Raw genomic sequence first — 22,737 nt, 5'->3', positions numbered from 1 at the left:
TCCAATAAATATGCTAAATTAGCATATTTAGCATAAATAAATTAGCATAAATATTTAGCATATTTATTGGATATGCTAAATTAGCATATTTATATGCTAATTCCAATTGAATAAGCTAATTTCAATATTTATTGGATATGCAATTTAGCATATCCAATAAATATGCTAAATTAGCATATTTATTGGATATGCTAATTCCAATTGAATATGTTAATTCCAATTTTATTGAATATGCTAATTTCAATAAAGTGACTGAATATGCTAATTCCAATTTTATTGGATATGCTAATTCCAAAAAAGTGACTGAATTTTATTGGATATGCTAATTCCAATTCCAATTGTATTGGATATGCTAATTCCAGTTTATTGGATATGCTAATTCCAATTTCATTAAGAATTGGATATGATAATTTCATAAATTTATTTAAAATGAGTCTAATGTGAGAACGCGAGCAAATAATATGATATCCACCAAACCCATCCAATTCAAAAGGAGCCACCACCACCTTCGACTGAGATTGTGAATATAAATTCTTATTAACTGGAAAATAAAAAGTTGAAAAGTATGGTACGTGGGAGAGCTTTTGCTGATTGTATGGAAGGAAAGGTGTGTAGGAACCTTGGTACTCTTTGTTTCCAAATTGTCTTCTTTGATTCATTTACAAACTTTTGGTGACGAAACCTACCATCGACTCTATGGCAGTGGAATTGAGCCTTTTGTATGCAGGGGAACCCTCGACTACGAAGTGTACATGGTGTGCTGGGAACAGGTATCATGGGTTTGTTCCTGGTTCATGCAATCTTCGGCCTTCCGCTTGCTTTGAGCTACTGATTACTTTCAGAATATCAATTCATCGTCGAAATCAGTTCCAAACATCATTGGCCTTAAACCTTGTTTGAATTCACTCTTCCATTTCCTTGGTCACCAATTTTGAATTTTCCATGTGTTAGGTGGATTTTGTTAGTGAATAGTGTAAAGGGTGTGGTTTGTCTTGAAAAATAAAAAAAACTTCGTCCTCATGTAAATCTAGTACATCATAAATAATCATGACTCAGTTTTGATGGGATCAAACCCGTTAAACTGGGTGGACATTGGTGGTGCGGTGATACGTGCCCTCTCGGAGCGACCACTCCCGAACGTGACCACCTCATGATGCGCATTTCCACCCCCAATTCCTCCCTCTCTCTCCTCTTTCTCTCTCTTAATCTCCTTCTCCATCTCTTTGCTTCCTGCTCTGCAATCCCTCCCCCACTCCCATTGCTGCCAATTCCCTCTGCTTCCCAGCTCTCATGGCAGCTCGGAGAATCCACCATGTTCCTTCACTTCGGACCCAACACTTTCACCGATTCCGAATGGGGCACTGGCCACTGCGACCCATCTATCTTCAACCCTGTTGCCTTGGATCCAAAGCAATGGGCTCGAGTCGCTAAGGACGCTGGTTTCTCCAGGCTCATTATCACCGCTAAACATCACGACGGGTTTTGCCTTTGGCCTTCTTCTCTCACTGATTATTCGGTGAGGTCAAGTAAGTGGCGTAATGGTACCGGGGATGTAGTCAGTGAGGTCGCAGAGGCTGCTAAAGAGATGGGTCTTGGGCTCGGGCTTTATCTCTCTCCGTGGGATCGCCATGAGTCCAGTTATGGCCGGACGTTGGAGTATAATGAGTTCTTTTTGGGGCAGATGACTGAGTTGCTTTCTAAGTAAGTTCCAGAAAGGATGGGATTTTCGGGTTTTTTTTCCCTCAGTCTAGAGAGTGAGATAGAGAAAACATGGAGTTTGTGATGAGCTTTTGTTGGTTTTGGTTCTTATCTTTTTTGGTGTGAGGGAATTACTTGTTTTCCTCTCTTTTTTTCTATTTTTTTTCCATTTTCTTCTTTTCTTCTGTTTTTTCTTCCGTTCTTGTTTGATTGTAGAACTCTTTGGTCTCTGTTTGTATTGGTTTCATTTAATGAAAGGAGTTGGTTTTCAACACCTGTTTTGATGGGTTTTTTACAGTTGTTTTGAATTCTTCTCTGCAAAGCGCCTTCATTGGTAGGAGAGAAAAAGTTTTATCTCAAACCCTTGATGGCGATTGTATAAACCAATGGCTTTCCAAAGCTTTACTGTGAATTCATCGATGGCCTTTAATGCCCTCAAACCTAAAAGATGATTAGTTTTCTGATGCTCAGTTGGTGGGTTGTTGTATTCTTTTAGTCTATTGATGGTAGGTGATGTAAAGATTTGTTGCTCAAGCTTTCTTATGTTTTTACCCAAAAACGAGGCTTTTGAAGCCTTTTGTTTTTGTGCAGCCTTTTGTTGGATCAGTTTCTATTTTTTGACGGTGTTTGGTTTGTGCCTTTGTGGCTGTTGAAGTTATGGGGAGATTAAGGAGGTATGGTTGGATGGTGCCAAGGGTGAGGGAGAGAAGGATATGGAGTATAAATTTGAAGAATGGTTTCATGTGATTCACCAGCTTCAGCCTGGGGCTGTCATCTTCTCTGATGCTGGTCCAGATTGCAGGTGGGTTGGTGATGAGGGTGGAGTTGCAGGTTCTACCTGTTGGTCCCTGTTCAATGCCTCCTCTGACACTATTGGTCATACAGATTACGAGTAAGCCAGGCTCTCATTTACGTCTCCTCATTCTTATTCTTATGGTCTTCTATTCCATTTCAATGTGCCTTTCTTTATTCTTTTTCGCTCTATGCTTTGCTTTGTATCTTTATATGTACATTAATTATGATTAGCTCTTGATCATGTCATTTACCGAAAGAAAATTGTTGCTTTCAAATTCAGTTTCATGTGGAAAAGAAATAGCCACCCATTTGCAGATGCATGTATACATTTATTAATACATAGACCAACATCTTATTTGCATATGTATGTGTAAGCCGATGTATATACCCATAAGAAACGGCATCCTGCACACGAAAATTTATGTCTGCCTGCGTTTACACCACATAATTTCATATGGTGTTCATATGAATTGCACTTGCATTGTAATTTCATTTTTTTGCATCTTTTAGAGTTAAGTTAATTTTCAAATTTTCTTACAAAATTGAGTTTATTGAAATCACTTTTCACTCCATAGGAATTGTTATTATTTTTGTACAGTCTATAGGTGATGATTGTGTCTCAGTCATAGCGTGTATTTAGAAAAAATGCTCATGTTTGGCACCCTATGCTGAAGATCTCCTGTCGATACTGAATTCTCTTAACAGGGATCCCCTCCTGATACCAATAGTTGCCATTTCTTAGATAAATATTTGGTGCACCATCTGCCTGCCCTTGCTCCATCATTAATCTTGCTTAGAAGAACTTTCTGCTAGATTAAGGTAGTATTTGTTGAAACTACCTCCTTTCATGAGCTATTATTTGTTATAAATTGGTACTGTAAATCGAACTCTTTGTGAATTAACTTGATAAATTTCAAAGAAATCAGGTGCCTAATCTCATAAAGAAGTCATACAAAATATGAAACCTCCCACACATGTGCAGAACTTCACCATTCTGTTATTTCTTTATTCTGTCTTCTGTGAATTCGAATTCTGCGTTCAGATTTGGTTGACCTTTTTAAACTAATGTGGTTGACTTTCTCTTTGGGATAGCAAGTATATTTTGAGTTTTTTATTTTGATTTCTTTGCTATTGTTTCTTGCATAATATACATGATACGAATTTACATCATACAAATGTCCTAATTCAGTCTGATTTAATGGTTCTCATACTTAATTCATCAGTATGCAAAAATTATAACATATAGATAGAACATGTCACAAAAAGACTGTGAATTTAGGGGTTATCAGGATCTTATAAAACTACCATATAGCATGGTTTTAAACTCACGAACTCAAAATTCTTGTGAAGACTTAATTGCAAATTATGACAACTGAAGGCAAGATAAATAAAGGAATGTTTTCGAAAACATTGTTAGGAACTTGATAAAATTGTGGAAGGTCATTACACAGATAATGGTTTAGAAGGTCATCTAAGAAGCTCTCCTTATGACTATTGGAATTTGCCACTGTGTAGACCTTTTCCTCATGAACATTTTGTACAGGAAATCAGTGGTCTCCTTATGCATGCTTATATTCGCAGTAAGCTCAGAAAGATTGAATGCACTTGTCTAATGTCACAAGCAATGGCTGCCGGATACTTGGTTAAGCCCTAAAAGGAAAGTTTCTGACCTTCAAAGTCATGTCCAGTATATGATAAGGATACATTGGCGATTATTCTTATCACTTTTCCTTTTTTATTGATATTTGGAATGTAATAGCCACCCACATGAACAAATACACATACATGTATGCACATACTAGTTAAAGGCATGCCAGTTGCTTCAAAATGCAAAGAGAGAAACAATCCAAAATACAAATATTCAATGAAGGAAAAAAATACATTCCTATAAGAAATCTAATAACTATAGATAACACTAAACCTGGTATCGCTCTTGCTGATTTCATAAAAAAAGCAAACTCAATTCTCTCTCTTCCTTTTTACGTGCTCTTGATAACAGAAGCTTGCATTCTCTGGCATTATCCTGCACATTGTTGTCAAAAAAATTCATTTGTTAGTATTTCTTGGAGCTAAACACTGAATAGTGACTAGGAAATACCTTCTTTACTCATCCATAGCATGCAATCAGGTATTCTAGTGGAGGTGACCCACATGGGCATGACTGGGTTCCCCCTGAGTGTGATGTATCAATCAGGCCTGGTTGGTTCTGGCACAGCTCTGAGCACCCCAAATCAGCCCTAGAGCTACTTGATATATACTATAAATCCGTGGGCCGGAACTGTCTTTTATTACTCAATGTTCCGCCAAATTCGTCAGGTCTCATATCTGATGAAGATGTTCAAGTTCTCCACGACTTCATGAAGTTAAGGCATGAAACATTCTCACTAAATTTAGCCGAGACTGCCACTATAACGGCTAGTAGCACACGTGGAGGACTTAATGACCCTAAATTTGGCCCTTCTCAGGTAATCAAAGAGGGAATTTACAGTTATTGGGCACCTGAGGAAGGGGCTAAGGATGGGTGGGCCTTATACTTTGATTTTGGAAGGCCATTATCATTCAATGTGCTGCAACTTCAAGAGGCAATACATATGGGGCAAAGGGTTATCAAATACCATCTTGATGTGCAGAAGGATGGAGAATGGGAAACAATTGTCAATGGAACGACTGTGGGGTATAAAAGGCTGCAACGTTTCCAAGCAGTGGAGTCTCAGGTATTGAGACTCAGCATAAAGAAGTCCCGAGCAGACCCATTGATTTCATTTCTTGGCATTTACTTGGAACCACCTCCTGCTATTGGGTTAGAATTGTTGAACTTTAATAGTAATCATCAAGCCAGACATGTCAGATTACGTGACTGGTTTTGGAATGCTAGTAAAGCCTCTTTTTAGCAGTTCGGATGTGCTTTCTAGATGTGCTTTCTATTTGTTGTACACCATTGTTAGATGCAGTGAATTTCTCATCTTGTGTTTTGGTACATTTTCTTTTAGAATGATGATAACTGTAATGTGTGTGTGAGAGAGAGGAGTATTTGTTCCGTATGATATCCACGATTATTTACCAATAAAAGTCGTCCTTATCTGAAAGAAACACAAAGCAAGTGCCAATTTTTCTTACTCCATTTTCAATGCTCTGAATTGCAGAGGGATAGAGAAGGGGCCTTCATACCTGCTTGCTCTTTGATACTTAAAAATGAAGAAATCCATGGAAGAACACATCTTCTGCGTCACGCAGCTCTAAAGAACTCAAAGTGCTCAATATCTTTACAGATTATACGCTCTTTAGAAACGAAAATGAATTGATAGGGCTGCAACCCAATCAAAATAAGTAAAGGCTCACCCATAACTCATCAAAAATTGCAATTCAAGTGTTTAAAAACCTTTAAATTCATCATCTCATAACATTACGGCTGTGCAAAAAAATTAGGATTTCGAATTCCGTAAGTAGCATATATTACAACAAATCATTTAGACTATCCATTTCGTTCTAAAAATAGGTGTTTACATATGGATCTATACCATTTGATGAGTTTCAAATTTCATTTTGGTATTGAAAATTAATTTTAGAGCCATGGGCTGGCAAGGGACCAGACCCGTTTGGGATCAGTTGGGTATACCCGATACGGGTCCGAGTATAAGTCTAAGTTTTGGATTCACGGGTAAAATCCAGGTCTAAGTGATACCCGGACAGTCTGGGTATGTGTCCAACTATATCTGAACGTACAGGTACCCGACCTGTTTTTATTATATATAATATAAGTTTTAACTTGTAACTTAAATAGTTTATAAATTAGAACCCTAAGTCCGTAACCCTAAAATCTCTCTCTCTCTGGTCTCTGCTGCTCTGCAACCCCTGTACCCAAACCCCATCTTCGGATCTTCCCCAAACGGCCTCCCTCTCTGCAACTCTTCCTCTCTCTCTCCCTGAGCTCACCTTCTTCGATGGCCGAATCCCCCATTTATCATTCTCTCTCATAAAGTGGGGCGAAGGCTAAACAGAGTGGAAATGGCTATAGTGGTATTATCTGGGCGAGGAAGCTCACTGGTACTCTGTGGGAGATGAACGAAGTTCCTTGTCTTGAGCAGCAGAGAAAGAAAGAGAAAGAAAAGAGAGAATATTACTGATTTTTTCCCTGAATATTATGTTTAATGCCTCTGTTAATTGGAAATAGTATTTCTTTTTATTTTGTTACCCTTATGGGTCATTTTCTGTTGTCACTTTAATGAGAATTTGTATAATATTTAGGGAAGGGTTTCTATACTTTGCCAACAGCATAGAAATATCCTTCCCTACCATCCCGCCATCCAATTTTGATTAAAAGTGTCACTGTTTGATCTTAGATTCGACGTCTCAAAGTATTTTATTTTTAATTTTTTTATACAAATTATATGAATATGAATACGTTCATCTTTTCATTGGGGTGCATCTATAAAAAATATTAAAAATAATTTTTTGATAAAATATAATGATCAAAATACCTTTAGAAACTTTAAAAAGTATTTTGATCATTTTATTTTATTAGAAATTTATTTTTGTATTTTTCGTTAGTGTAAGTTTAATAGAAGATTGGACGTCCAAATTTTGGTGTTAAAATAATTTATAAAAAAAAATTAAAAATAAAATAATATAGAGACGGGACATTGTGATTGAAAAAATTTTCATTTAAAATGGACGGTTGGATAAAGAGAAATTTATAAGTTTTTTGCCGCAGCAGATAATAAACTGAACTAACAAAAACAAGAACCACGCAAAACAATACTAATAGAAAACAAAGGATAAATATTTCTTCCCTTTTCCTTTATCAACATTTGCATTGAATTTTATGTTTTTTTTTCTGGTCCATTCAATTGAATATAAACCCTGGAAAAATGTGCTTTCCTCCTCTTGATTAATTTAACTGTTTCTTTTTGAAATTGTGCTTGAACTCCATTCATGTTTTTTTGTAAATTCAGAAAATAGATCTGGTACTGGTTCCCTCATAGATATAATAAATATGGAGAGAAAAACAATGTATGATTTTTTTTGTTTTATTTGAGAGTGAAAATGTTGGATTCGGGTCCCGGGTCTAACATTACCCATCGAGTACGGGTATGGTTAAATTGGGCACGTCGGGTTTGGGTTTGGGTCTGGGTACGGGTACAATTTAATTGGACCTGTCAGGTCCGGGTCCAGGTCCACGTACATATAAGTTATTTCAGGTCCAGGTATGTGTCCAACTGGACCCTACCTGTTGCCACCTCTAGCCATCATGAAATTTTCAATGCCAAAAGTGCTTTCGAGATGAGGATTTGAGGTGAGGCTCTAATTCCTCATATCATTTTATGGTAGACCCTCCTTTCGTTCTTCTTTCAAGCCGCATAAAGAAATTCCAAATATTTCACCATACCCCTTCATCTCTTTTTTTTCTCTTTTATTGACTTTTGACCATAAAAATTAGTTCCAAAAAAACTTTTTATACTATTTCAATCCAAAAAATTTTTTAACCTTTTTTTTTTCCTTTCTACTTATTAAAAAAGTTTTTGGGTTGAAATGGTATAAAAAGATTTGTTATGATTAATTTTTATGATAAAAATCAATAAAAGAGTGAGATAAGAGATACAGAGCTACAATGAAATCTTTTGCAGTTTTTTTATACCACTTGAAAGAAAATCGGAAGGAGGGTCTACCATGAAATAATATGAGGAATTAAGGTTCTATACAAAATTTTTCCTATATTTTTTTAGCCCAATATATTGGCCGTCCATTTTGGTGAAATGCTTAAATCTAAGCTATAGAAATGTTATTTTCTTTTCAAATTTTTTAAATAATTTTATTATCATTAGATTAACAATTTTAAAAAAGAAAAAGAAAAAAAATGATTTTGAATTCATAAAGGCATAAATCTTGAAATTCATCAAATAGACGGTTTAGATTCATTGTTGGAAGGGACTCATTTTGACCATATATAAAATATATATTGGTTATTTTTTTATTTAGATCGATTAATGAGGTGAAGAAAACATGTGTATCAAATTTTGGATCTTACAAATACTTTAAACCAAGGTTTGGAAATTGACAATTGGGGTATGGCCCAACACATTTCGGTTTCAGTGAAAAAACGGGATTTCGAATCGCTATAACGATTTTAAAGTAGCTTTCTTATGAAATTATAGTGGTGGGCCCTACCCTACCACCCACCTCAATCACACTTACCTCACCATCGATCAAAAGACGTACTCACACATCGGGCTCACCTCAAGGCTTAGAGTCACCTTTGCCTTAATGATGACGTTGAGGTTACCTTTTATGGTTGCACCATTCGTTCTCTCTCTCAAATCTTGGATGTGAAAACATTCGAAGGGTGGCACCTTATGAAGCTATCTTTCTTACTTAGATTTGTCTATATGAAATAATAAAAAAAAATAATTTTATAATGCACAAAAAATAAAAGTACATGTAGTTAAGTTTTAATTGCATATAATTATGTAAATAAATTCTATTTTATTCATTTACAAACATTAGTGTAATTATATTGAAAGTCGTATTGTTTATTTATCTTACTAACTTGTTAAACTTATGTCCGTATAATCATATGAATATAATTATATTAAAATTTATAGGGGATGTTATTTTGTTTTTAATCATATGATATGGAAGCATTGTCTAATAATTTTTAATCATGTTTATCATTATATTATAATTAACAGTATACATTGATAACCAAATCTTGTATTTTATTTATTAATTTATTTATATTATAAATTTTGTAATATATATATATTTTTTATAATTGTAAATAAGATTTTTTAAATTAGATGATATTATGCGATATTTTAGATTTTTTTATTTGTATAATAAAATAATTATAAAATAGAAAGTTATAAACCAACAACTTCAATTTCAATATATACTATTATACTTAGTTAGGTTGTAATAATTTTGGATGAATAAAATGAACTAATAAATGTTTGATACTTTGATCACTTTATGTGTATAGTAAAATGATGATAATCAAATACAAACCAATAATTCTAATTTCGATGTATACTATTGTATTTAGTTAGGTTTTAATAAATGTTTGATGAGAGTCTTCATACAGGGAAAGAACATCTCAATATTCGCTTATTGATGCAAAAAAATAAAAGTTATTAATGTAGTACCTTCATTTCTTATTGGATTTCTAAAAAAAATATCTATAAAGATTTTAATTATTTTTTTTTGAATTATTTTTTTAGTCGAATCCGACCGATTCTCAATCCGAAACGTTGATTCACTAATCCAGATGGGTTTTTAGGGTGCCCGATCTGTGGCACTGATTCGTTTTTTAAGCCACTGCTTCAAACATGATTTTTTAGAAGTATGGTGGAATAATATTATTATACAAATGTTGCTTTCATGCACGGGCAAGCTTTCTATACTTTCCCTACAACATAAAACTTATATACTTCCCATTCTGAATGGAGGGGTAAGATTGCCCCAATCACAATATCACGTCTCTACACTATTTTATTTTTAATTTTTCTTTCTATAAACTATTTTGACACCAAAATTTGGACTTCCAATCCTCTATTAAACTCACACTAGCGAAATTTTTTTTTTTTACAATATTTCCGATAAAAAATGGCCAAAATACCCTTAAAAGATTCAAAAGGTATTTTGGTCATTATATTTTATCAAAAATTATTCTTAATATTTTTTTATAGGTGCCCCACAATGAGAAGATGATATGTGCCAAATTTCATATTTATACAATTTATATAAAAAAACTAAAAATAAAATACTTTGAGATGTCGAATCTAAGATCAAATGGTTAGTGGCTCTCTTGATCAAATTGGTCGGCTGGATGGTAGAAGAAACATAGATCTTCTATGCTGTAAGGGAAGTATAGAAACCTTTCCCTAAATATTCAATGCCAAGAGGGACAAGTCTAAATGACATTAGTCCCTATAAATATTGGATACCAAGAGGGACAAGTCTAAATGACGTCAACATATAATCTTTAAAGGATGAAGTTTCTATAGAGCCTACATTTTATGAAAACAAGTCCTAATGTTATAAAATGTATGGACTGTCTAAATAATTTGTTATAATATATGTTATTTAAAATCTTAAAATCCTAATGTTTCTTCATAACCATAATGTTGAATCCCAAGTGATTCGAAATAAAGGTTTTCCAATACTTGATTGCAATTTTTTGATGAGTTATGAGATGAGGTCTTACTTATTTTGATCAGGCTGCAGCCCCATCAAACTATTTTCCCCCCTTCTTGGGTCTTCAATAATTACGAAAATGCCCACCAGAACATGAGTGATTCGAATTATTTATCGCGCGTTCATTGTGGAAACAAATGCACACTTATAAGAACCGGACCTAAGGTTGAACCCAAGATTGAACTTGTGTGGAGTTTGACTTGGTCTAAAGAGGTCTGTTGGTAAAAAAAAATTGATTAAATTTACTAAAATTTCAGGAATAATAATTTAAAAATATCTAATGTATTATAGAATAAGTTTTCTTTTTGGTGGATAATCTTTTGGTAAGTTGAGAGTGGAGTTCGAGACCTTAATTAAAGCATCAATGCTACTACCGCTAAGCCCTAGCCCACCCTCATTATACAAAAAGTTGAATAGTTAAACATTGGTCTAGGTCAGTTTTAACCAAACTTGATTTTTGATCGAAATAAGCTAAGACACCGATTTACAGTTTAACTAGCCAATCCATTTTAATCTTGATAACTATGTTAAAACATCAAGGAGTCCAATTAGGTTCAAACCGGTCTAAAAAGCGAATCGTTTGTTCAGTTCACAAAAGAAATAAAAGAGCACATGGTTTTGAGAGCACATGGGAGTGGCACACGGCTTAGTCAATGGTAAAGTAAAAAAAAACAGATCGGTGATTCGATTCGGTCACACCTATATCCGGGTCAGATAGGAGAATTGTTTATAGCGCAAAATAAAATAGATCTTTGTCGGAAGATCTCTCGGATCTTGACACCTTAAACTGATAAAAATAATGTGGTAGAGAAGGTAGGACAAATCGAATTCAAATATGAAGCCAGATCTGCCCGGAAACTAGCAAATCTACTCTTAGATCTGTGGCAGGGCCAGCATGATCCAGGGCATTATAAAATACAATTTATAAGTAAACAAACAAATTAAAATAAAATGAAAATAAAAAAATCAAAAGAAATAAAACGAAATAAAATGATACCGAACCAGGCCAGATGATCAAGGACTCCCGAGCCTTCTAGGGCTCGCCCGTATCAGAATCGATCGTCTTTTGTCTCTCTTATCCAGATATTAGCCAGCAAGTCTTTTCAGTGTAGGGTGGTTGTGCCCTATATATGGTTCCAGGTGTCCTAGGTCTAGGCTCTCTCAGGCTTAAAGGCTAAGGGTTTCCTGAAGCAATCGTTAGGGTTTATAATCTCTCTGAGGTTTCTATCTCTATCTCCAGTTTGTTCTCTCTCTATCCCAGGTTTTTCCTCTCTCTCCCTAATCATATTCTCCGTCCCCCTCCAAATGATAACAAAAAGAGGCCAAAGCTTGTTGGGAAGGATATGCATGCATAACAAACAAATCCCTCGGTCAAAGATGCACATTTTGAGGGTCACAGATTTGGGCGGCACGAGTCATGTAGCCTGGGTGGCACGCCACGTATCGCACACACAAATTTTGGTCCAAATTGAGATTTGTTTTACTTATGTTGTGTTTTTCAGCCTCTTGTGAAGCTCTTAGAGTAAATTTGGGTCAAAACTGATTTTTTAAATATTTCTAATGATTTTTTTGGTAAAACAAAGCAATTGCCGGATGACTTGGGGTACACGCCCTGTATCGCCAGGGCGGCATGCCCCGTGTCGCCCAAACCAAAGCTTGTCCAAATTGACGTTTTTCAATTTTGGTTCTTCCTTAGCCTCTTGTGAAGCTCTCAGAGAAAAGTTTGGTCAAAACATATTTTTTTACTATTTTTAATGATTGTTTTGGTAAAACAAGGCAATTGCAGAATGACTCAGACGATACGCCCTTTGTCACCTGGAAGGAACGCCCTAATGTCGCCTTAACCAAAACTTGTCCGAATTGATGTTTTTCAATTTGAGTTTCTTCCTCAGCCTCTTGTGAATCCCTCAGAGAAAATTTGGGTCAAAATGGATTTTTTCACTATTTATAATGATTTGTTTGGTAAAACAAGACGTTTACAGAAATCAGGGTCAAAACAGGGTTTCTATAGGGTTTTGAGCAGACAAACTAATTCTAAATCACAAGGTTGGTAGTGTGAACTATGGATTTGGGATTACTTGATTAAGTGTGATCCTAAAGTTCAAAAAACCATAGAATTTACCAGATTTAAAATGGGGTGTCTACAGTTGCCCCTGTTTGGCACTCCCTATCGAGGGACAGGTGAATGACAAAGAAGTAGATACTTTGGTGTTCCTTGTCCTTCGAAGGGCAGGTGAACGTCAAAGATAATCTCTTCTTGAGGTCACGTATTCAGAGGGCACACCAATTGTCCCTCCAAGTCAATGCGCTCATTGAGCTCTTCCACCTAGGGCATTTTTCCTCCTAGGGTTTTCGACGTGAAATGTCAATGACTTACACAAGCTTGAAACTTGAGTTGGATTTTCTGACCACGCCACTTAACTTCATGGGTTTTGCAGTTCGAAAATTTTTACTCCTGGCATCTTCTTTGATCTCCTTGGAGTTTCCTAAGGTTGTCTATAGGTTTAAGAAAAGAGAGGATAATGCAGACATCGAAAATTTGTTCCTGATGTCCCATGGTCAGAGGGCACACCAACTATCCTTCCAAGTCATTGCGCTCACCCACCTTGGGCATTTTTCTTCCTGAGGTTTTCGGCGTGAGATGTTGGTGAGTTACACAAGCTAAAAACTCGAATTGGATTTTCTGGTCATGCCACTTAACTTCAGTTTCCAATCTACAAACCTGCATTTTCCTAAATTTTCTCATAATTTCCTAAGACTTTGTATAGGAAAACGATTTCTATAGGAAGAGACTTGTCTAGCCGAATTCGAAGAGAGAGACGAGACAGCAACATAGTAATCGTGGCAACGCGGTGATCATCATATATGGGTGTCCAAGCTCCTTCATTTTTTTAAATGTCATTTTAGAAATTTTAAAAGTAGGGGGAGATTTGAAATAGAACCCAGAGCAGGGACAGGCTATGATTTTAACAAACAAATTAAAGTATTTGAATGAAAACACAAACATATACTGAAAATTTTGAAAAGAGTAAGATAATTTCGAAGAAGAAGGTTGGTTAGCAGTTTTAGCTCCTGCAACTATAGAGCCCTCTAATCCATTTAATGTCATGCAGCGATGGATAGTGTAGTCGGCAGTTATACTCATACGACTGTGGAGTTTTTATTGTTACTATATGTTTTTTTTTTCTTTGTTGACCCTGTTGGGGGGGGGGGGGGGGTTTCTTTTAATGTAGGTCATAAAGTTTAACCACTTGTGACCCCTTTGGTGGACCCTATGTGAGTGTATCGGGTCTTTGCTTGAATCTTCGGGACGAAGAACCATCAAGTATTTCTTTATCTTCCAACCTAAGCTCTTATGTTGTAATTCAAAGAGAGTTCTATGGAGTTTCGGCAAAATAGAGTCTTGAAAATACAAGATACTACCCTTGGACGTTCAGAATCTCTTTCCGATTTTGTTCCTCCACCACCCACCTTTCGAAGTTTCAGATGATCTAGGTCCTTAACAACGTTCCGTCAGGCTAATGCTTATTGATTTTCTTTTAACACCACTTTGACTCAGGGGAGGAAAAGTAGATGTTAAAGAGAAAAGACTCTGGAGATTAGAAGAAAGGAGAGAACTTCTTCTCTTTCAGCGCCCCGGGGTCCCTTTCGGGTGTTCAACCTGGTGGCCTTTTTTTCAACGCTTGAGGTTCCTTTTAGATATTTAGCCCATCGGATTGTTTTTTTTTTTTTTCCGCTCTGGGGTCCCTTTTCGGTGTTCAACCTGGTTGCCTTTTTTCTAACACATGGGGTTCCTTTTGGATTTCTAGCCCAGTGGATTTTTTTAATTTTTGAAGAAGAAAACATTGACAAAGGAAGAGGAGGAGAAGGAAGAAGAGTTAAAGGTGCCCCTTTTTTTTTTAGCATTTAGCCTTAAGATTATGTAAGAATTCGATCATCTTTTCCTCCTCCAAGTGGCAGGGAGGTTCTAGTATCGGTCTTCCTCTGATTTCCCTTGACCCAGGTTGGCATCCAAAATCTCTTTGATAATGGTTGTTGAATTTATGTTGAACTTTTCCTTTAAACTGCTCAACTTGCACCTTGATTTTGGGAAATCATTATTAGTTTCCAAATCTCTTAGCCTTATGTATGGACGAATAGACTCATCTAGGTTTTCCCGTTAATTGAGTACTTCATGTTACACATTAGTAGTTAATGCCTTTTGAAATGTGAGGTGTGAATGCCTCATTTGGTTATTTGCATGGGGTGAGTGATCACCCAACTCCTTTTTGGTAATCCTTTTCATTGCAAATTTTGAATTGTTTTTCAGATGTTACCTCCGTAGTAGGCTCTTGCTCAGTGCTCGAGCTTAGGTGAGACTCCGCAGATGGACTTACAACATGTTCAGTCTCATTAGTTGCCCCTATTGTATCCTCTTCATGAGAGGAGTTTGCCCCTATTGAATATTTTGATGGGGTTACCCCTATAGGACTTTCTACTCTATTGGGAACTTGTTCTTCACAGGATGAATTCTCTTGATATGGTGGTGCTCCGGTTATTGGAGTTGTGCTCATGTCGTTAATGACTTTTAGAGAGCCTGCCTCTTGAGTAGGTAATATGGTCAGATTTTCAATATCTAATTCTCGATCTCAGATTGATGGATCATCCAAGAACTCCTGTGAAGATGGCCCAGATGGGTCGCTTAGAATTTCTAAAGATTCGAGCTCTATCAACTCTAATGAAGATGTCAAATATTTAGGAATAGTCAAATTTGGGCGCTTTGCTTCACCGTCATCTATAATTGGGTTCACCTCGTGAGGTGACTCGATTAAATCTTTTAAGCTTGGCTCCTCATCCCATGTAGGTGGGTTGGCGAGGAAGTCTGATGAAGGTGGCCCAGGTGGGCCATTAGAATTTCCAAAGGTTCGACCTCTTTTGATATTTGAGGTGTTGGTCCCTTATTTGGAAGCGTAATAGGAGACTTTGGGGTGTTAACCCTTTGTTTGGAAAATGATCCCTTATCATTGATCTGGATCACATCAATTTCTGAAATGTCGTCCTCATCATATTGATCCCACTTAGGTGTCAAGGTTTTGAGGTGAAAGGCTTCCTTTTAGCACTTGCTCATTTGTCCCCTCACGAGTTATTGTGCCTAGATTAAGGTTTTTCTTGTCATCATAGGCTTGGGAATCGATAGCTTCAAAACCTTGGTTGAGCTTAGCCCGAGTTCATATTGCTCTTGTGAGTTTGATTCGTTGCCACACACGTATAAACCATTTATTGTATTAACTTGAAAGTAAGGGTTGAAGGGTTCATATGCCCTAGTGTAACTCTTGATGATGAGGATTTCTTGTGTCATGTTTGGAAGTGTATCTTGGAGTGGAATCCCATATGCAATACCCCTTTCTTCTCCCCCTTCTTTGTTATGGGCTTGGAGTTAAGGTCATCTTCACTGCTTTGATCTTGAGTATTCTTAGTCATTAACTCCTGGGTAAGGTTATGCTCGTTTTGTTCTTCATCTACTAGACTTTCCAGTTGATTTCTTCTTGTACTCCAAGTCCTTTGTGGATGCTCTTCAAGTTTGAGCAACAGCTTGTGATTCTTTTGAGTTAATCAGGTTGACATCATAATTGTTTGTCGAAGCATCTAGAGCTTCTGGTTTTTCTATGTCATCAGCCTCTTTCTTTTTGACACTTATCGTGCCATTATCAATGAGGTCCTGAACTCTATGTCTAAAAGCTCGACATTCCTTAGTGCTATGGACATAGTTTTGATGCCAGTTGCACAATTGAAATGTATCGCCTCCATGGAAAGGAAGAATCTTGGCTCCTGTCGGTAATTCTATGAGCCTTACCTTAAGGAACTTCTTCATGACATCGGTCATAGAGTCATTAATGGGAGTGAATTCCCTTGGTGCGGAAGTTTGCGTTCTCCATGTGATAGAATGAATTTTAGGTCTTTTTCTATGAATGGTTTTTCTTGATCATATTCACCTTCCCTTCTTGATAGGGTTTTTTGGCTGCAGCTTTATCTTCTTTAGCTTGCTTATATCGTGATACTCTTTCAAGCATATCATCAAATGAGTAAGGGACTGCCCCCACACTGAAGAACGTGGCATATTCTAGAGTCAAGTTCTCTATTACTATGCTTATCTTCACGGCTTCAGGTAGTGGAGTTTCAATGACTCCCATAGCGGCCTCGCTGAATCTAGTTATAAACAGGGAAGGAGACTCGGCCGACTTCTTTTTTGTGGAAATTAACTCACCAAGGGTGACGGGTCTTGGCCTTCCTCCGCTATAGCACGAGGAAAATTGCCTGAACATTTCGTCAGGAGTTGCTTGAGGGTTATCCTTCATGAATCTTCGGTACCGCATCAAGGGTTCTTCTGATAAGCTATGCGAGAACATGACCTTAAGTTGGTTGGGTCGGTCTCGCAAAGTGTGTAGACCATCAACAAGTAGGCGTTGATGTCTGCCTCAGGATCCTCTTTCCCTGAAAATCTGTTTCTGAACAGTGGTATCACAAACCCCACTGATAGATTTTCTAGGTTTCCTAGAATGTCTTGAACATAAGCCTTAAAATTTGAGAAATATCATATTCCCATTATCTCTAAAAAGTCTTAGAGGTATTTCATACGAACGAATTGAGTCATCATTGTAGCTGTGAGTTGGCTCGGTTGTATGGTCTGTTGAATCTAATTTTGTGGTATGTAGTTCGTATGAACCGGCTGTTCGGCCCATGTAGCAGGTTACCCCAAGGACTGAGCCTGGAGAATGTGTTGAACTTGATGTGCCTGTTGTCGACTTGTAGGCTCAACCGAGTTGAATTGAGTCAGAGCATACCTAATACTCGAAGGTTTCACAACTTGCCCATATAAGGAGGTCTGCAGGATAGGATCACCGCTTAACTTGGGTGAACCACTCAAGCTGCTATGATGACTAGAACTCTGACCTTGGGCAGTTAGGTCTAACTGACCCTGACCTTGGTTGGATGATCTATCCCTTAGGTTAGGGTATCCTCTTGCCCCAGCACTTTGAAAGAGTGAAGGGATGTCATAACTACTTTCATAAGGAGTCTACCCTCTAGGTAGTCTTGGGCTCGAGTGATGATTAAAACTAGACCCCTAGCCCGTAGTGGATTGGATTGGCAGACTAACAGCTCTAGGATTACCCTGATTTAAGCCAAAATTTTGAATTTGGCCTACGACTTGAGTTTCTATCCTGACTTTCTAGGACCGAGTGCGCTGAATGGTGTATCCTCTATTGACGAGGTCTTGAAAGTAAGCATGCACTTTAGTATTGTCTTTATATCGAGTTAGATCAAAACCCTGATCTTTACTGTTGATGGGTTGCTCGGGTAGACTTTCCCTAGTTGTATGTGAACTCACTCACCCACTAACTGGCTAATTGCCAAGACTGGAATGTTGGGCTGTTATATGACCATCGGGATTCATACGACTGAGATCGTCGGACTCAGAGATTTGAGCTAGGGCCTTATTCTTTTTGTGCCGACTGGATTTGAGGTTAACCCCTATGTCTTGGAGGATTGCCCCCGGCCTGGCCCCTTGACTATTCAGGGTATTCCAAACCTCATTAACCTATTGGCTCGTGACTTCTAAAGGGTGGCCTTGAACGCGGCTTGGGCACTAGGGTTGGTTCTATGTGGGTTGAGAGTCGGCTCACTGACACAAGTGCTATGGATGATTTGTGAGGGAGCACTGTGATGGTACCTCTCAAACTGACTAGGTTCCCTGAATCTAAACTGAGTAGGGGCCATAAGGTTGGACTTTACTCTGCCATGGGTCATAATTCTTAGACTTGGTGAGATCTAGACTCAACGCTTCATGGTAGACCTACTATGTCTCTAAGGGCAAAACCCTAACTAAGATCTATGTTAGGACTAGACTGGATGAAACTTGTTAGACTCAATGGGGTTTTTGTTTGAACTTTGAACTAGGGTAAGCCTAGTCTAGCGCTAGTGGCAACTCTAAGCTTAGACCTATGTTAGAACCTGGACCTAGACTAGATGGGTATAAGTCTCGACTTGGACCAATAGTGGGTCTGGGTTTGGACTTGGGTGTGAGCTTGGTTTGGACCTGGACTAACCTAGGTGCAAGCCAAGCCTTGGACCAATAATCAGACCAGGTGTGGACCCGAACTGGATCAAAGTTGGCTTAGGTATGAGCCCTTGGCTCTGACCAAAAGGGGGGCCTAGGTTTAGACCTGGGTGTGATCCTGGTTCGGACCTGGGCTAAGCTGAGCCTGAACTTGGACCCAGAGAGTTTTGATGATCAGCTTAGGTGTGGACCCGGACTGGATCAAGGATGAACTGGGAGCGAGCCTTCCGCTCGGACCAAGAGGGGGCCTAGGTTTGGACGTGGCTGTGAACCTGGTTCAGAACTGGGCTAGACTGGGTACAAGCCTGGACTCAGACCCAGAGAATTTTGACGATCAGACCCGATATGGGCCGGAATTGGATCAAAGATGAGCCAAGAACGAGCCTTTGGCTCAGACCCAAAGGGGGCCTACGTTCGGACCAAGGTGAAACCTGGTTCGGACCTGAGTTAAGCTGGGTACAAGCTTGGACTTGGACCCAGAGAGTTCAGCTCGAACTAAAAGCGGGTCCAGACTGTGATCTAAGATTAACCAACAGAAATAATCAAGCAAGCACACAAAAACTTTTGACCTAGTATTTTAAGTAGGCTTGACTTGAGAGTGTGTTCCTAACTATTGAAATGCGACTAGGCTGATATAGGTCCCCACATAGGTCCTGGCCTCCTGTTATAGGATGTTCACCAGGTCCTACAAAACGCGGAGTTGCTTTGAGGCAAAATATTACGGAGGGGTGGTCACAGTTAAAGTTACACAAATCCCAATTGTCTTAACTCTCAAAACTAGGTTCCCCTCATGCTGTTAACGTGGATTTTGGGGGTTTTTGAAATATTTGTTTGCTGGTTTATTGGGCAATCTTGTTCCGGGGTGTGCTGGAGTGTGTATAGAAGCACACAATGCACACAAAACAATAAAAGAAATAAGTAAGCGATTAACACTAATTATGGTTAGCGATGCGCACTTTGAGGCAAAACTTGCTCGAAGCACAGTATAGATGGAGGCGTAAGCAACCCCTAAGAAGGTAAAGTCAGAACTATGAGACCAGGCACGGTCCATGCTAAGTCGAGCGCTGTCCGAGTCGAGGATGACTCAAACGGGAAACTGTTTAAAGAGGGTGCAAGAAGTCCTCGATGTATATTTATTTCTTTATTTTTAAATTGCTTTTATATTTTTTAACCTTGATGAAATACAGTTAAACTAAGTATGGTGAAAGCAAGGAAAACATGGTGTCAGTCAAAATTAAAAAACTAAAATAAAATAAAAGAGTGAGAAACAGTACAAACCTATCTGAAGCAAAATATTTTTTTTATATCTTAAAAAATTTATTTTAAGTCAAAAAGTTGTCAACAGGGAGCCAAAAGTCCCTGGAATGGGGTCCCAGAATTTTTCTATTACACTTGCAGTTGGGCGACACGGGTGGTGTCGACACTACTAAAGCCGTCCTTGCAGAACGACCCTGCGAGTGTCGCCTAAAAAAATTATTTTTTTTTATATTTTTATCTTGTTAATCTTGATGAAATAAGACTACTTTAAACTTGGAAGAAGTATGGAAAAAAAAAATATTTATGATGAAATAAATTAAAACAGAGTAAAGTAGAACAGTGTAGACAGAATAGTAAACTATTTTTTTAATATTTTTAAAAATTTTATTTTCCTATAAAATTTTGTGGACAGCCACAAGAGAGTCCCAAGACCAAGCCTGCAAAATTTCAAAAAACATTGACTTGGGCAACGGGGGGCACCAGAGGGCGTGTCGCCCTGAACCTGGGTCCTTATCACAACGAGGTTTTGGACCCTTTTTTGACTGAAAACAGTGAAACTAGTGAACAAAAAACATAATTTGGTGCTTGGATCAAGCTCGAAATGCCCCACCATGGGTTCCAAACTGTTTATAGTGCAAAATCAAACAAATCTCTGTCGAAAGATCTCTCAGATCTTGACACTTTAAACTGATAAAAATAATGTGGTAGAGAAGGTGGGAGAAATTGAATTCAGATATGAGGCCAGATCTCCCAGGAAACAAGCAGATTAACTCTTAGATCTGTGGCAGGGCCATCATGATCCAAGACATTACAAAATATGAATTTTAAGTAAACAATCAGATCAAAATAAAATGAAAACAATAAAATCAAAAGAGATAAAATGGAAGAAAATGATACCGAACCGGGGCCGGATGGTTCGGGATTCCCGAGCCTTCTAGGACTCGCCCGTATCAAACCTTGTCCTTTTTTGTCTCTCTGATCCAAATATTAGCCAGCAAGTCTTTTCACTATAGGGTGGTTGTGCCCTATAGATGGTTCTAGGTGTCCTAGGTCTAGGCTCTATCAGGTTTAAGGGTTAAAGTTCCAGGAGGCTTACTATCTCTATCTCCACTGTGTTCACTCTCTATCCCCGGTTTTCTCTCTCTCCCCCCAATCGTATTCTTTGTCCCTTTCCAATGACTACGAAAAGACACATTATAGGGGTCAAAGCTTGTTGGGAAGGATATGCATGCATAACAAACAAATCCCTCGGTCAAAGATGCATATTTTGTGGATTACGGATTTGGGCGGCACAGGTCGTGTCACCTGGGTGGCACGTCTTGTGTCGAACACACCAAAAAATAAAATATTATTTTTTGGAGTTTATCTCTATCTACCCTTCAAAAGGTTCTATAAAAATATATCATCTCTACTAAAATATCTTAATCTCATGAATTTTCTATTTCCATTTCGATCTCTCTCTCTCTCTCCACTTTTTTGTCTCTCTAAGCATTCACTCTCTCCATCTCCCTATCTCTCTTTTCCCATATGCATAAGCTTGCATAAAATCTCTCTTTATCCATTATAGGGATTTCTCTTTCTAGCCCTCTCAACCCTTCAAAAGTTTCCATTAAAATCTTATGTCCTAAAATCTCTCAATCTCAACAAAAAGAAATTAATTTTTTATCTCTTTCTGCACATCTCTTTAAAATTATTGTGTATTCTCTCTTTCTTCCCCCTAAAGATAGGAAATGTGTTCTACAATCTCTATAGCATTAGGTCGTTTCTTATTCTAGTGATACGTGTCCACCCTTTAAACTCTGGTTTAATAATGCAGTATACATAAGTATAACCATACATGTATGCATACATGACCCCACCCCCCCCACCCAACGGACACAATTTCCATAAAATTCTCTCATCAAATCTCTCATTATCAAGAACTCCTACAATTTCCATAAAATTATCTCATCTCTCATGAAATCTCTCATTATCAAGAACTCCTATCTTATTTTTTAGGAAATATCTCTATGTCAAAAAAAAAAAATTAGTTTTTTAGGAGTTTAACTATATCTACCCTTCGAAAGCTTCTATAGCTTCTATAAATCACATGAATTTTCTATTTCCATTTCTATCTTTTATTATATCTTTGTCTCTCTCCACTGTTTTGTCTCTATGCATTCACTCTCTTGCTGTCTCCCTATCTCTCTCTTCTTCTATGCATAAGCTTGCATAAAATCTCTCTTTATCCATTATAGGGGTGTCTCTCTCTACCTCTCTCAACCCTTCAAAAGCTTCCATTAAAATCTTATGTCTTAAATCTCTAAGTCTCAAAATAAATTTATTAATTTGTTCTCTTTCTACACACCTTTTAAAATTGTTGTGTATTCTCTCTCTTTCATTCCCTTAAAGATAGGAAATGCATTCTCAGTCTCTATAGCATTGGGTCCTTTCTTGTTCTCATTATACATGTCAAACCCTTAAACTCTGGTTTAATAATGCAGTATACATAAATATAACCACACATGTATTCATGTATGACACCCCCCCCCCCCCCCCCCCCCACACACACATACAATTTTGCATGTATAACCACACATGTATTCATGTATGACAATTTCGAATTTTAACATACAAAAAATTATAACTTTTTTTTTTTTTTGTCTCACTTAGATTCTCTTATTATTTTCTATTTTAAAATATTAGAATTTGGATGCTCGATA

At 37.5% G+C, this 22,737-nt stretch overlaps 1 protein-coding gene and 1 long non-coding RNA gene across 4 annotated transcripts; one reads left to right on the top strand and one right to left on the bottom strand.

Annotated features, from left to right (window-relative positions):
* The first annotated feature begins 1,091 nt into the window (after positions 1 to 1,091).
* Positions 1,092 to 5,583, top strand: LOC18422727 (alpha-L-fucosidase 1). 3 transcript variants are annotated; one of them, XM_006827339.4, is made up of 3 exons: positions 1,092 to 1,701; positions 2,354 to 2,590; positions 4,622 to 5,583. In XM_006827339.4, the coding sequence occupies exons 1-3, from the start codon at positions 1,151 to 1,153 to the stop codon at positions 5,382 to 5,384; spliced, it is 1,551 nt and encodes a 516-aa protein (XP_006827402.1). In that variant the 5' UTR covers positions 1,092 to 1,150; the 3' UTR covers positions 5,385 to 5,583. The 3 variants fall into 3 exon arrangements, with proteins under 3 accessions (XP_006827402.1, XP_088728951.1, XP_088728952.1); XM_088872825.1 differs by having other exon boundaries at positions 2,290 to 2,590; XM_088872826.1 differs by lacking the exon at positions 4,622 to 5,583 and adding an exon at positions 4,037 to 4,345.
* On the bottom strand, positions 4,295 to 6,582 carry LOC110007913 (uncharacterized). The gene is made up of 2 exons (XR_002282247.2): positions 4,592 to 6,582; positions 4,295 to 4,516 (listed from the first exon to the last, which is right to left on the bottom strand). It is a non-coding gene; the product is annotated as an uncharacterized LOC110007913 (long non-coding RNA).
* Between the last annotated feature and the right edge of the window lie 16,155 nt (positions 6,583 to 22,737).

The sequence above is a fragment of the Amborella trichopoda genome, chromosome 7, assembly GCF_054954075.1.
Source record: "Amborella trichopoda isolate Santa Cruz 75 chromosome 7, AtrichopodaSantaCruz75HAP2 v2.0, whole genome shotgun sequence".
NCBI lineage: Eukaryota > Viridiplantae > Streptophyta > Magnoliopsida > Amborellales > Amborellaceae > Amborella > Amborella trichopoda.
The sequence above is the reverse complement of the archived record's forward strand: the minus strand, read 5'-3'. Positions and strand labels throughout refer to the sequence as shown.